This window comes from Anarhichas minor, unplaced genomic scaffold (genome assembly GCF_050575085.1).
Source record: "Anarhichas minor isolate MPS153535 unplaced genomic scaffold, ASM5057508v1 ptg000014l, whole genome shotgun sequence".
Classification (NCBI taxonomy): domain Eukaryota; kingdom Metazoa; phylum Chordata; class Actinopteri; order Perciformes; family Anarhichadidae; genus Anarhichas; species Anarhichas minor.
This window is the reverse complement of record NW_027466460.1, coordinates 8289827-8303801: the sequence shown is the minus strand read 5'-3', so window position 1 is coordinate 8303801 and position 13975 is coordinate 8289827. Positions and strand designations below refer to the sequence as shown.

The 13975-nt window shown below is 39.0% G+C and overlaps 1 protein-coding gene across 2 annotated transcripts in view; it reads left to right on the top strand.

Moving 5' to 3' along the window:
* The first annotated feature begins 3355 nt into the window (after window positions 1-3355).
* The window catches only part of LOC142949592 (TBC domain-containing protein kinase-like protein), a 39446-nt gene continuing 28826 nt past the window's right edge, over window positions 3356-13975 (top strand). Inside the window, exons 1-20 of one of the 2 annotated variants that reach the window (XM_076091322.1) lie at window positions 3356-3612; window positions 5722-5934; window positions 6448-6520; window positions 6807-6921; window positions 7041-7114; window positions 7831-7972; window positions 8106-8166; window positions 8259-8320; window positions 8842-8903; window positions 9188-9336; window positions 10137-10275; window positions 10380-10479; window positions 10844-10893; window positions 11018-11147; window positions 11341-11439; window positions 11526-11588; window positions 11680-11806; window positions 12063-12113; window positions 12197-12280; window positions 13274-13359. In XM_076091322.1, the coding sequence (XP_075947437.1) occupies window positions 5742-5934; window positions 6448-6520; window positions 6807-6921; window positions 7041-7114; window positions 7831-7972; window positions 8106-8166; window positions 8259-8320; window positions 8842-8903; window positions 9188-9336; window positions 10137-10275; window positions 10380-10479; window positions 10844-10893; window positions 11018-11147; window positions 11341-11439; window positions 11526-11588; window positions 11680-11806; window positions 12063-12113; window positions 12197-12280; window positions 13274-13359 (1860 nt within the window). In that variant the 5' untranslated portion in view covers window positions 3356-3612; window positions 5722-5741. The remainder of the gene's footprint in view (window positions 3613-5721; window positions 5935-6447; window positions 6521-6806; window positions 6922-7040; window positions 7115-7830; window positions 7973-8105; window positions 8167-8258; window positions 8321-8841; window positions 8904-9187; window positions 9337-10136; window positions 10276-10379; window positions 10480-10843; window positions 10894-11017; window positions 11148-11340; window positions 11440-11525; window positions 11589-11679; window positions 11807-12062; window positions 12114-12196; window positions 12281-13273; window positions 13360-13975) is intronic. The other variant, XM_076091321.1, reaches the window with a different exon arrangement.

Genomic DNA, 13975 nt, shown 5'->3' with positions numbered 1-13975 from the left:
AGTCTACAGTTCTCTTTGTGAGCTTGTATGTTGTGTGCCAATTGATACAGAGCAATAAATGTATATTTTTTGTGAGAAATAACCAGCTCTGTGTCGTTGTCAGACGAAACTTTCAATCAAGCTTCTTTCAGTGAACTTAATGTGCTAAAGAAATAAAGTCAAACATGGTGCATATAAACATTTTCTTGAGTCAAAATTGTCTGTGTCTTGCCCCACATCTCTTGGAAAACTTGAGATGACAAAAAAGTCTCTCACACTGTTCCCAGAAGACACCTGGTTTCCCTGCAATGTTTTAACAGAAAGAGTCATCTACAACTTTTCCATCTACCACCGTGTCGCTGACGGCGAGTTGCAACTGTTCAGATATGTAACAGGTTTTGTGAAACTGTACTTGCCTGTTACATTATATTGTGCTGTTTACACTTTTACTGTCCCCCAAACATACAAGAGAAGAAATGGCTAATTTTGAATCCTCTTTTCTTTGATAATCATCATGTAGGCAAGTACAGTAGAGTGAAGGAGATCAAGCTAAGAGTCCCAACTCTTGTGAATATTGGCAGAACCAGCCCAAATACATGTCAGCAGTATGAACTGTCCCCAAAATGTAAGGTTGTTGAAAAAAATAATAGATTTTCATAGCTTGACGGAGGTTAAACTGAAAGGACTGTCTGATTGCAAGCATACTTGGATCAACATTGAGGTGATTAGCAAAGTCTTCTTTGCTCATGTCTGTCCAACATTTCTACAAGGTTCTCTGTCAAATAAAGGCAAAAGTTTGTTGTATTGCAAAAGAGTTATTGTAACAGTTAAAGGTCAAACCCTGTCAGTAGTCTCTTCCAAATGTCCATATCAGTACTGTAAAATTATTTTGTGACTGGCCTGTTGCACATTTTTCATCTTGCCAAAATGTGAAAATTATATTTGATCTAAAATTCCAGACACAGACTACACTGTGTGACAAAAAACATTTAGGTGGAGTGAAAACAAATGTCATCAATGGGAAGAAGCAGTACTGGATGTCTCCCCTTGTCTTGCTCCATAATACCCCTGATGATAAGCTGGTGCTGATTGCTATTCAGGGGAGACTGACCTACAAATATACACAATATTAGAGTTAAACATGTGATGGGACAGTTTGTTTAAAGAAAGATAGATAGTTACTTTATTAATCCCGCAAGGGGACATGTTTTTGCTACAGCAGCATTTATGGTACAGGCAAGCGATAAAAATAACAGAGTAAAAAATATTAAATATAAAAATATAAAATGCACAATATATATAAGGAAATAGAATACATTTAATATTAACTAAACAATAGTGCAACGATTCAACCAAACAAACAGCAGTGTAATGGTGTTATAGTTGTGTGATTGATTTGGCCAGAGGTTATTGAACAAGGTTATTGGATTTATGGCGTTATTTGAAATATTTTAACTTGAAGCTTTTCTTTATAGCACCATCATGTGAACTCCTGGAAATTTTAGTGTGGACCTACCTACCATGTTTTGCTTTGTACACTTTGCTTTGTACACTACAACTACTGGATATTCCTACATATAGCTTTGGTTATGTTATGCATGAATATCTATTTTACATTTTATTATTTTGTTTTTGGTGAGCAAGAGCACACAAGAGAGAAAAACAAAAAATAAATCTACACCTAATAATAATGCTACTGGTCCTGAGTCGGTTCATTTCTGTCCCTTGTTTCAGACACAACTAGTGTATGAAAGTCTTTTTAGTTCCCAGGTGCCCAAGAAGTTATGTGTTTTACATATTAAGGAGACACAAGTTACTGAGCCACGTTCTGTGGGCTGTTTTGAAATGTAGGCATCTCTGCTGGGACTGGCTTCTACCGTCACCAAATACTGTTTATGTGGTAGTGGGCGTGGTCTGTGCTCAGCTGCAGGGGAGAGATCTGTGGGAGTGGTTCAGGGGAACAGTGCCAGGGTTAATTGGTACAGGTGTAACCTGTTGCTAATTATCCCTCATTCACATACACTAACCATGGCACTGTTCCACTGAACCACTCCCACAGATCTCTCCCCTGCAGACAGGCACAGTCCACGCCCACTACCACAGTTTGGAAAGTCTAAGTGATAAGCAGCACAATAAACAAGCTTCCTTCACAATTTGAAAGAACTTAAAGACACAGCAGAAACAGTGGTTTACATTTTAATAAGCAGAATAATAATCTAACCCAACCCCAAGCATATACCAGGGTAACATTAGAAGAAAATACATTAATGAATATAAATAAATAATCCTGGGCCAATGGGAATGTGTTAGCAATAGTAGTTGACTACATGCGATTCAGTATTCATTTAGCCTGACGGTCTGCATCCCCCCACAGCTCCAGAGATCAATCTGAGGGGTCACAAGACAGGTAACATGGTAGCACAGAAGAAAAGAGAACCAGTTAATCTGGTTTTTGCTCTTGTCTTGTGAGATCAGGAAAAAGATTGAACATATTCTGGAGTAAACTTTCTGTAACTCAATGGCAATAAAACTGAAGTCATTTTATTTGGACCACAGCATTTGACCAACATTATATCTTCTCATCTCGGCCCTTTGACCTCTTCTGTTTAACCATTCAATTCAGGATTTAAGTGTGACAAATAAATTAATGAGGTCAGTAAATTATGCTTAGTGTTTAATAAGAATGAACCAAACACCAATCAAAACATGATGTATAGTTTTGCAATTAGGTAAAAAAAAAAAACATGACTATACAAATTAGTATTTTCCCCAACAGCAAGATCCGCAGATGAATGATCCTCGACTAGGTTGCAAATTTACCATAAACATCAAATATCAGATGAAATAATCAGCATTAAATACATCTGTATCAATAACCTAGATAATTAAGAAAGGCACAGGTAAATATGACTAAATCTTTGGTTTAAGTACACGTATACTGTCATCTAGTGGTAGAAATGGGTCAACACTTTTACTGTCTACAATCTGCGTTCACTAAAGCAACAGCACAATATGTGGAGAAAATAAATATCAGTGCCAACAGCAACAACGCTGCGCACTCAAAAATGACTTGGATGCAAAGAAGAAAAAATAGATTTGCAAAAACCAAATTCGGCTCGTTATTTGACTTTGGTTCTCAGTTTTTTTCGCTTTTGAATTCAAGACACCAAAAACGAGAAAACCATGGTATTTCCGGTTAAAACAGACTATCAAAACGTACACGGACCGGGTCGTTAGATCTCTGCAGCATCAGGATGTGAAACAGGCCAGTAGATTTCCCATCAGAGTGCGACAGTCATATCTTCTATAGACCGGACACCGTCGCAACATGTAAGGAGGCAACGGATAATGCCTGTGTGTAATAACTCCAATGAGAAACCATCTTTTTAAAAAAATACGGAAAAAATAATTCATGAACAACCTTGTTGTGGTTTTTGAAATAACTCAGTTTGATTTAAGTTCCATAATCGTTATATTTTTTTTTTCTTGTCGCAGAATAATGACGTAATTGGTCACGTTCACTCAGCTGTTCCCATCACATCGCAGAGGCAGGAAAAGATATTGATTTCAAATATTTTAATACTAATTTCGAGTTAATTCCGACGACTTGGCCATACAGCTTTACCATTAAGCGTAAGTAGACTCGTTTTTCTGATGTCATGCACATTATATTATTGTTTTCCTTTGTTTGTTGTTAACATTATTATCATAACATAGCTAAGCTCACACGATGGGTTTATCTGCAGCATCACTGGGCACATTGTGCCGTTTGTTTCCGAAGTTAATCTACAGCTGTATACTGTGAATGTATTACTTACATGTATTACTCACTAGTACTTGCACTGACAGTGTCAACCTGTCACTTCCTGTAATGGTGGTCTTTGCCTCAGCCACCGTGAACATAAACATGTGACGTTAAGCAGTTGACATTTCATTCATGTTTTTAACACCGGATGCTATGACATAAATGAGAACATGATGGTGATGATCAGAATGTTCTGCTCATTCATACATGTATATTATCACATATGTATTCATCAATCTCCTCAAAAGCTGCAGTAGAATAATGTCTATGATTTCTGGAAAGTAGTTAAGGTTGCCAATAACACTAAGATGCCCTTTGCCATCCAACATTGATGGGGCTACTGGTTATTGGGATATTTTTTAACAGTGTTAAGAATGACACATTTAATATTGGTGATGTTCCAAATGATGTTGGTGTTTGTATTAGACCTGATGAAGTGCTGTATGCCATTGAGAAATTGGCATTGAACAAAGCATGTGGCCTTGACCAAATAACAGCAGAACATCTGAAGCATGCTAGCAATAGAATTCCAGTGTTAAAGTTGCAATGTGTTTTTCTGGATTGTTACTGCATGGCGTACTTCCTGACTCTATGCTGACTGTTGTGTTAGTGCCAGTAATCAAAGATAAAACCGGTAAAATATCCAGCATTGACAATTACCGACCAATTGCTCTGGCTAGCGTACTTTCTAAAGTATTAGAACGAATTATCTTAGATAGGCTTCAAGAATACATAATAACCACTGATAATCAATTTGGTTTTAAAAGTAAACATAGCACAGACTTAATATGCACTGAAGGAAGTTGTTAGTAAGTACAGGAGACATAACACTACAATATTTATGTGTTTCCTGAATGCTTCTAAAGCTTTTGACAGAATTAATCATTATAAATTGTTTGTCAAACTACAAGAGCGAGGGGTCCCTCCATATTTGATTAGGATTTTGCACTTTTAGTATTCACATCAAACCATGCTATCAAACCATCCTAGTGACCAATGGCGTCCGACAAGGTGGAATACTATCACCTGCTCTTTTTAATCTATATATGGATGATCTTTCTAAAAAGTTAAGAGTGTAAAACAGGATGTATGGTGGGGGAAAGTCTTATTAACCATCTGATGTACGCTGATGACTTAGTGGTCCTGTCTCCTCATAGCGCTGGTTTACAGCAATTGCTCAGAGTCTGCTGAGCATGGCGTGCAGTATGACATCAAATTCAACTCTAAAAAGAGTGTTATCATGATAGCTAAAACCAAGGAGGATCAGAAGCTACATTTTCCTTTATTTTTTATGGGAGGCCAAGAGCTAAATGTGGTGCACAAAATGAAATATTTGGGTCACATCATCAGGAATGAGTGATGATGACGATGTGCAGCGGCAGTGTTGCAAACTGTATGCACAAGCCAATATGGTGGCACGTAAATTTCATATGTGTACAGAAGATGTTAAAACAGCTCTCTTTAGAGCCTACTGTACTCCACTGTATACAGCCCACCTGTGGTGCAGTTATAGTAAATCAAAAATGAAGAAGATTCAGGTGGCATTTAATGATGCTTTCAGAATCACAAGCTTCCAAGATGGACAAGTGCAAGTCATATGTTTGTGAGTCGTAATGTTCCCACCTTCCATGCTGTGTTGAGGAATTTTATCTACAAATTTAAATGTCGATTAAATGACTCAGAAAATGTAATTATAAAAGCCTTAACTGATCAACACAAAGTGATACAAGGTATTATTCTTGTTTCTGGAAACATTGGTACAAATGTCTGGATGTTTTTAACAACGAGTGACTTTTTTAACTACAATGATTGTACCTGTGTCTTGATGTCCTCATATTGAATTGTATTGTATTTTATATATTGTTGTTGTATTTGTGTTTGTTGCTATATGGACTCATGAGTCTGAAATAAAAGTTGGATATATCTCCCATCATCAGTGCTTCAAGCCAGTGGCAAGATGAGGCCCCTGAAAGACGCCCAGCTGGGGGCCTTCACCTTCTTTGCCTCAGCTCTCCCTCATGATGTCTGTGGGAGCAATGGCCTCCCTCTCACTCCCAACTCCATCAAAATCCTGGGACGTTTCCAGGTCCTCAAAACCATCACTCACCCCAGACTCTGCCAGTATGTGGACATGTCCAGAGGGAAACACGGTACGACTCTTCTTACTTTATTGCATTTCATTTTATTATATATTCTGCCCTTTATGTGTACTCTCACTGAGCTTTTCCAAAACATTCCCTTGATTGTACTCGGGCAAACAAAGTAGAACCTGGGTATTTATTAACTTTCCAAGCTGGTGGTTTCATCCTCTTGTTCTGTGTGGAATACATGCAAGTCTGTTGTTAATTCATATATAGCTTTGTATCTACAAGTGGTGAACAAAATAATATAGTGTAGGACTGCATTGTATTGTTGTCCAACAACACAAGTTACCATTTCAACATGTTGTCAGCTGATTACAGCTGGGGAAGCACGACCCCAGTTTAGTCCCTGGTTCCTTAGGCTAGAATGCAAGTTTAGTTCATGGTTCCTCAAAAGGTTCTTGATCCCTTGGGAAAGTTCATGTTATGTTTTGTACTGCATTACTGTAGAGGTATCAAAAAGCATAAATACATGACATGTATCTTTTAATCTTAAAAGTGTGTTTTCATCTTGCTCTACAGAACGGCTGATTGTTGTTGCTGAACACTTTGAAAGCAGTTTAAGTGACTTCCAAAAACAGGGGAAAACAGCCAGGTGAGATTTTTATTACAGTCTATGTGATGAACCCACTTAGTTTCCTACCTTCACTTTCACTGGTGAGCCGTTATCAGTTAATTATTAAAATTGTATCTGACGGGCATGATGGAAATACTATGCATGGACCTTGCTATCTACTGGCTGAGGTTAGGTTTGCAAATTATAAACAGTGTATTTAAATGTCTAAAAAGTGTTGAACATTTAGATAAATTGTTTGTTATGTCTTTTCTCTGACCCAGTCACCAATTGGTTTGACACCCTGTCGGGTATTTGTTTGTGTTAGCCCAGAGAAGGTGCTGCAGATAGCCTATGAGGTCCTTGAAGGTCTGGAGTTCATGAACAAACACGGTATGGTGCACAGAGCCCTCAGCGCACACAATGTGCTCATGGACTGCAAGGTAAAATTGTGCTGATTTTTGTACGTCTATCTTTAAGTGACTGAACGTCTGTCCAATTAAAAGACAATGAAATGATTGCTTAATGTAACACTGTCACTGTAATATACTTTTCTTCATAGGGGAATGTCAAGCTGGCAAAGTTTGGCCTTTATCACATGACTGATCATGGGGCCGATGTAGATTTCCCCATAGGGTACGTCTTGTTCTCCTCATTCATCACAGCGGAAGGTCCATTAGCGCTCTGGAACTCTTCAACTGTTGGCACTGAGCTATGTGCATGTCTGTTCAGGGTCAACGTTTCACTTGTATCTGTTTGCTGTTAGTCAAATCATAAAAAAAAGGTAATTGACCGTAACATTGATGCATAATGGCTCATTGCTTTTTCATAGAAACCAGCTTTTGGGGCATCAAAATAGCTTCCTGGTTGAGAAACTGTAACGGATCGTTGGACTTTTATCCTAATCCAAAGGCCTTTGTGTTCTACCAAGTGTCTCTGTGTAATATCCTTTTGCAGATTGAAAAGAGGAATGATGGCACATGTCTCTCAATAACATCTGGATGAAAAAATGTAATAAATGTAACTGTCAAACAGCTATGCGTATTCTTAGGAACACCTGAATATACATCACTTAATGACAGAAATGTGAGCAATAGCATCACTTTTCACAGAATATTTTTGTTCGATAATATTATGTATTTATTTATAATATGGAGTTGACATTATTAAAACCTAATAACTCAACAATGCTGACAAATGAATGAAAAGCTATGACGGGATGTTTCTACACTGAGCTGTTGAACCAGTAATTCATTATAGTGTTTGATCTTATAGGGAATGCTGGATATCCATATTATTCAGAGAGGCTGAAAAAGTGATGTGTCTTATCTGCTCTGTGAACATGACCTCAGGTACCCATCATACCTTGCTCCAGAGGTGATCGCTCAGGGCTCCTTCCACCCCAGTGACTCTTCCCATGATGAAGCTCCTCTGCCTTCAGGACCTAAAACTGATGTCTGGTCGCTTGGGGTTTTGTTGTTTGAATTATGTGCAGTAAGAATCCTTCAAAAAACATCTTCAGACAAGAATAAGACATTCAAACAAGATTTATTGATGTCGTTTGGCCTGAACTCCAGCTGTATGGATCATTTGCCACATCAATTCTAATGCTGTGAATCAATTACAGGGTAGACGACTGCTGCAGAATATTGATATTAGTGAGAGATTGAAATTCATCCTAACCTTGGGTAAGTAAAAAGGACATAATTAATCAAAGTGCTGAGCATTATGCTCTTTAATTTAATTAGGCTTACTCTGTGATATTGTTTGTCATTCTCAGGTTGCATAGACGACATTGTCACTGTCCTTGCTGAGGAACATGGTTGCCTGGATGCCATCAAGGTGAAGTCAAAATCATTGTCTGCCTAGATCTGAGTTAATAATAAAGACAATAATAAATAAAGACATTTTAATGGTGTTTTTAAATGAAAGAGCTTTTAGGCAGAATTAGGTCGCATTATTGACATTACAGTATTATATAAAACAATATCTTATTTTATGTTTTCACTTAGCAATAATACAAAGTTCTTTGCCTAAGTAAAATGTCTAAATTGAGAAAGTTTTCCTGATTTAGATCAAGAAATATGTGATAAAGTGAGCCTAAGAATCTGACGGAGCATTTGTCGACAACTTTACTTGACTTAACAATTACTGGAAATACAGATTTTATATTTTCCATTAAATTAGAATTACACACTTAAAGCTTTTTTATTTGAATGTATTCAATCAGACATCTAGTCCCACTTTAAGTTTTGTGTAAGCACTACCTAATCTTTCTTGACTTTTTCGTGAGATTATTAGGAGTTTGAATGGGACTTGTGTGTATTGTGTGTACTGGAGCTAATACGCTTGTTTTTTTACAGGTGCTGCCTGAAAATGTCCTGGAGTTATTAAGGAAATGCTTGACATTTCTTCCATCCAAAAGGTAAATGGAGTGTGACGTATTTTTTGTTGTTGTTGTAGGACACGGACTATTTCGTTTTCTCATGCGCTTACTCGTGTAAGTTATGAAATACTTGCTGCATGTACGTCAGCAAGGATTCCAGCATGCTGAAACCAACAAGTGACATGATACCAAAGTAAACAGATGCAAGTTTTATGACGTTATATTACTAAATGTTTGATATAATAAATTATCATTTCTCAAATTACAACTGTTTGTGGATATTGTTCTGTCATCACCATGTTGTCGTTGTCTGTGTCTTCCAGGCCGACCCCTGCAGACCTGCTGGGAGACCCTGTGTTTAGTGGCGTCTCGTGCCTCTACACGCCCTTCAAGAAGCCTGTTGGTCTGTTCTCCTCCTCTCTGCGCTGTGCACATCTGGAACTCCCAGAGGACATCAGTGAACTCTGCAAAGGTCTTCCCGAACTTTGCACAACTGCACATGCAGCCTTACACTCACACGTACACGCTACATACACACCAATCACCCGTCAACCCTTCTTCCTCTTGACTAAACATTACATTTTTCAAAGCTGAATTGATTACCTTGAAGTAGGTTTGTGAAGCATGCCGGCATCAATATTAATATTTGTAGCAGTATTTAGTGTCAAAAGATCTAATTGGTGTCCTGTGAGGTTCTTGAATGCATCGTTCATTTGTATTCTTGCTCCTACTTCTTATTTCCCCAAATTGCACTTATTTTAATTTGTTCCATTCTAAATTCTGTGAAACATACTATTTGTAAAGCAATCTGAAAATAAACAGGACTAATTACAAACTCCATGTAAGACACACTGGTGACTTTTATGTGGATAGGGATACATTGTTACACCTCAGTTTCACGTACGGTCTTGTGGTTCATTTAAATAAAGTGACTCCAGAAAGACAAGAGCTCCACAATAAACATGTTGACAGCACGATATAGACTGATTCCTCTGGGCTCTTTTATTTTGGAAGAAATGTTCTTAGATTTGCTTAGTTTGTTTTATATGTTGTAGGCCAGATTAAATTACATATTTAAAATGTATATTTAAGTTTTGTCTAAACAAGATTCTACTTTCATAAGAGTCAACATGTCTTGATATCAGGAGATGATATTAAACTTGCTACTAAAGTGATCATTTGACTGTATGAGCTGCAGCGCCACCTGTGCCTATGGAGAGGTGTTTACTGTTTTCTGTGTGTGTGTGTGTGTGTGTGTGTGTGTATTATTAGACGATGATGAAGACTACCTGTCGGAGCGGGCCATAGATGAGGTGTACCATCTGTGGTGTCTGGCGGGGGGAGACCTGGAGAAGGAGCTCACCAACAAGGAGATCATACAGTCCAAACCTCCAATCTGCACACTGCCCAAGTACGTTACACACACACATATACACTGATGACGAAGGTTTTGTTAACTTCAGGTGATATTCAGACTTGATAAAACATCTCCCTCTCTCTCGTTTTTTTTTTTAGTTTTGTTCTGGAAGACGGGGAATCGTTTGGCCAGGGAAGAGACCGGAGTTTCTTGCTTGACGACACAACAGTGACCCTGTCTCTGTGCCAACTCAGAAACGTAAGACGACAAACACAAGTACAGTATTGTGTTAATGTGTGTATTGTGCATAGGGTTGGGTTTGACGTAGGGCTTAGAGATATGGAGAAAATAAAATATCACAATATTTTGACCAAATACCTTTTATATCGATGTTGCAACGATATCGTAGGTTTACTATTGGTGCTTTTAAAAACATTTGAACAACAGAGCACTCATTAACCGTTACATTATTTCTATTGATAGGTGCTTGTTCATCCCACTAGCTAACAACTGTTCCATGAACAATACAATTCTACATTTATGTTGTAAGCGGTTCCAAAATGCACCCGTGAACAGAATTTAACCTTAATTGTGAATCTGTGTTATGTTTTTCATTTGTCAGAGACTGAAGGATGTATCAGGAGAAGCCTATTACCCTCTACTGGAAGACGAGTAAGCAATCTCCATCCCAAACTTTCCGCTTTGGCCCCTCCACTCCGTCACTATTTTTCACATCACCCCGTCATTTATTTTGGCTAGGGTAATGTCACAAACCCTTTACTTCTCCCTCCTTCAGACAGTCAAGTCTGCCCCAGTCCACCAGCAGCAATGAGCTGTCGGCCACCGTCACGCTCCCACTCATCATCCGAGAGAGAGACACCGAGTACCAACTCATCCGCATCATCCTCTTTGACAGGCTGCTCAAGGTCTGCTCCGTACACACACACACACACACACACACACACACATGAACATGTGTTCCCCAATTAGACAGAGTGTCTCAATATGTCAGTGCTAAGTGCTTGTTTCAACTCAATTATTATTTGTATTATCGTTTAAACAGGATACTGTTGAATCAGAGCTTGGTCATTTATACTCGGTTTCATGTTTTGTCTTCAGGCCTATCCTTACAAGAAGAACTTCGTGTGGAAAGAGGCCAGAGTGGATATTCCCCCTCTTGTTCGAGGTCTGGCGTGGGCAGCACTGCTTGGCATTGAGGTACAGGAGAATTGTCGTCCTGTGATGAGAAAAGCTGCAGTTTTAACATTGTTTTGCGTGGACATTTATCATTTATTTTTACACAGGGAGACATTCAAGCCAAATACGAGAGCATTGACAAGGATACTCCCATACCAACTGACAGACAGGTAACTTATTTAAAAGAAGACAGCCGTAACAAGTTTAAAACTTTTTTGGCTTCATTCTTTTGTTGGGTGTGTTTTTTTTGCATGCCTACAGATTGAGGTGGACATCCCGCGCTGTCACCAGTACGATGAGCTGCTGTCGTCTCCTCAGGGCCACATCAAGTTCAGGCGTGTGTTGAAAGCCTGGGTGGTCTCCCACCCTGACCTGGTCTACTGGCAGGGTTAGACACTCTTCCGTCAGTTTCTTTTGCTGTCTCACTGGATGTTTCCTTTGTTTCTCGTTATTCTTTTTGTTTTACCCTCTGTTGCACCCCCCAACCCCCTCCTCCTCTGTTTGTGTTATTCCTTACTGTACTACACATGCCCGGACACTAGATGGTGCTCATGTCACATCTTGGAAATTCCCTTCCTTGCCCTCAGTTACAACCATGTGACAGCAAATTTGTATTATAAACTGTTTTCTTCCCATCATTTCAGGTTTGGATTCACTGTGTGCCCCATTCCTCTACTTAAACTTTAATAATGAAGGTAATGAATAATAAAGGAGTTATTTCTACTTTTCTTTTTTAGTTTTTTGGCTTCTTTTCATATTTAACTTGTCCTTTTTACAGCCCTGGCATATGCCTGCATGTCTGCCTTCATCCCCAAGTACTTGTACAACTTTTTCCTGAAGGACAACTCTCATGTCATTCAAGGTGAGATATACTAGACTACACACTCATTCTGCTGTGTTTTGCACAGCAATACAGTCTAGTGATTTTAAAGCTTATCTTTTGTGTTTCTCTTGACATAAATTACACACTAGCTCAAGATTACTTGTCTCCACTTAAACCATCCAGTGTTTTTGAGCTAATGTAGTCAACTGCCACTGCGAGTTCAATATTAAACATGGTCAGCGCATTCAGCTAAGTTCAAAAACAAATTATCAGCGGCTGGCACCGAGCATCGGGCCCTCAGCTCAATGTTGATTACATTTTGGCTCCATGTTGTTCCTAAGCTGTAAAAACTAATTTCAGTTTGTCTTAATGGAGTTTGCAGCTGAGCCACATCATTTAGAGATAGGGAAACAAATGAAACTGCAAAAGCCTGCAGAGAAATGTCGCAAGCAATTCTTATGTGACAAGGGCTACACAATACACCTCTTGAACTCTGTGGCTCTTATCCGTTCTTTCCACTGCTAGAGGCCCTGGAGAGCTAGCTAATGTTTATCTGTCTGGTTGGAGGATCTTTGTTCATTTACAGCATGAAGAATGGCGCTAGTACAGCATTACAATGTTTCCATTTGACATGTGCAGAAGTTAATTTCCCTGGTTGCACAGTTGATCAGCAGTCTACCTGCAACATGTTGTCTTCCTGTCTCTTTGTTATAAGGCAACAAATAGTTTTAGAAAGTATCTGAACTATGAGATCTCTTTGCTTCATGACTGATTTACTAAATCCAATCATGTATTAGGTCGGTTTGTGTTTGTGTATGTTTGTGTCATACATCTTGTGTTCTTACTGTTAACTGTAAACGCTTACTGCTAGTGTGCCATTGGTTAAGTTACAGTTTGCCAATGGGAGCGTGTCTAAGGTTGCTTACTCCTGCTGTAAAGTCTTCGGTCGAGTACACTTCCTTTCAGGTTTTTAGCACTCAAGCTACACAATACATTATATATAGACCTCTTGCCCTTTTGCCTGTGTTTCAGAGTACTTGACCGTCTTCTCCCAAATGATTGCCTTCCATGACCCAGAGCTCAGCAACCATCTAAATGAGATTGGCTTCATCCCAGACGTAAGTTTCCAAGAGCGCAAGTGCCCTGACACCTTGACGACAATAAGCAGCAGTGGAGGGCATGCAAGGATAACAACATTGTCTTTTATTGCAAGTCAAAAACAGGAAGGAATTATTCCAGTTGTTTTCTCCGCATGAGGGCCAAAGGAAATGACCATCCATAGATCACAGTGTATATCTTTTCATTGTCGTTAACACTTTTTGTTCCACATCCTCCTTTCCAGTATTTGTGGCGAGGGTCAGGTTCTCCCTGTAGTCCACTGGTGATTTATACAGCGATTAATGTCTGCCATGCACACTTAATGATTGTCCTCTGCCAGGCTTACCATATTTCTCTTACTATATGCCACCTCTTCCTGCCCTTCACTTCAGCTCTGCGCAGACAGTGACAAGGTTAAAGTGTTCTACAGTCTCTCTGGGGTTTCAGTTAGTGTGCTGATGAATGTGTGTCACCTGTGGACCGGACTCTGGGACATTACCAGATGAAAAGTGGGGTCTTTATCATCGAGGAGTCAAGGATCAAAGCGTCCTCTTCCTCCTCCTTGCAGTTTCTGATGCTGCAACTCTTTTTCTAAAGTGGTGCAAGTGAACTGTTGACTGTCTGCCGTAATTTAAA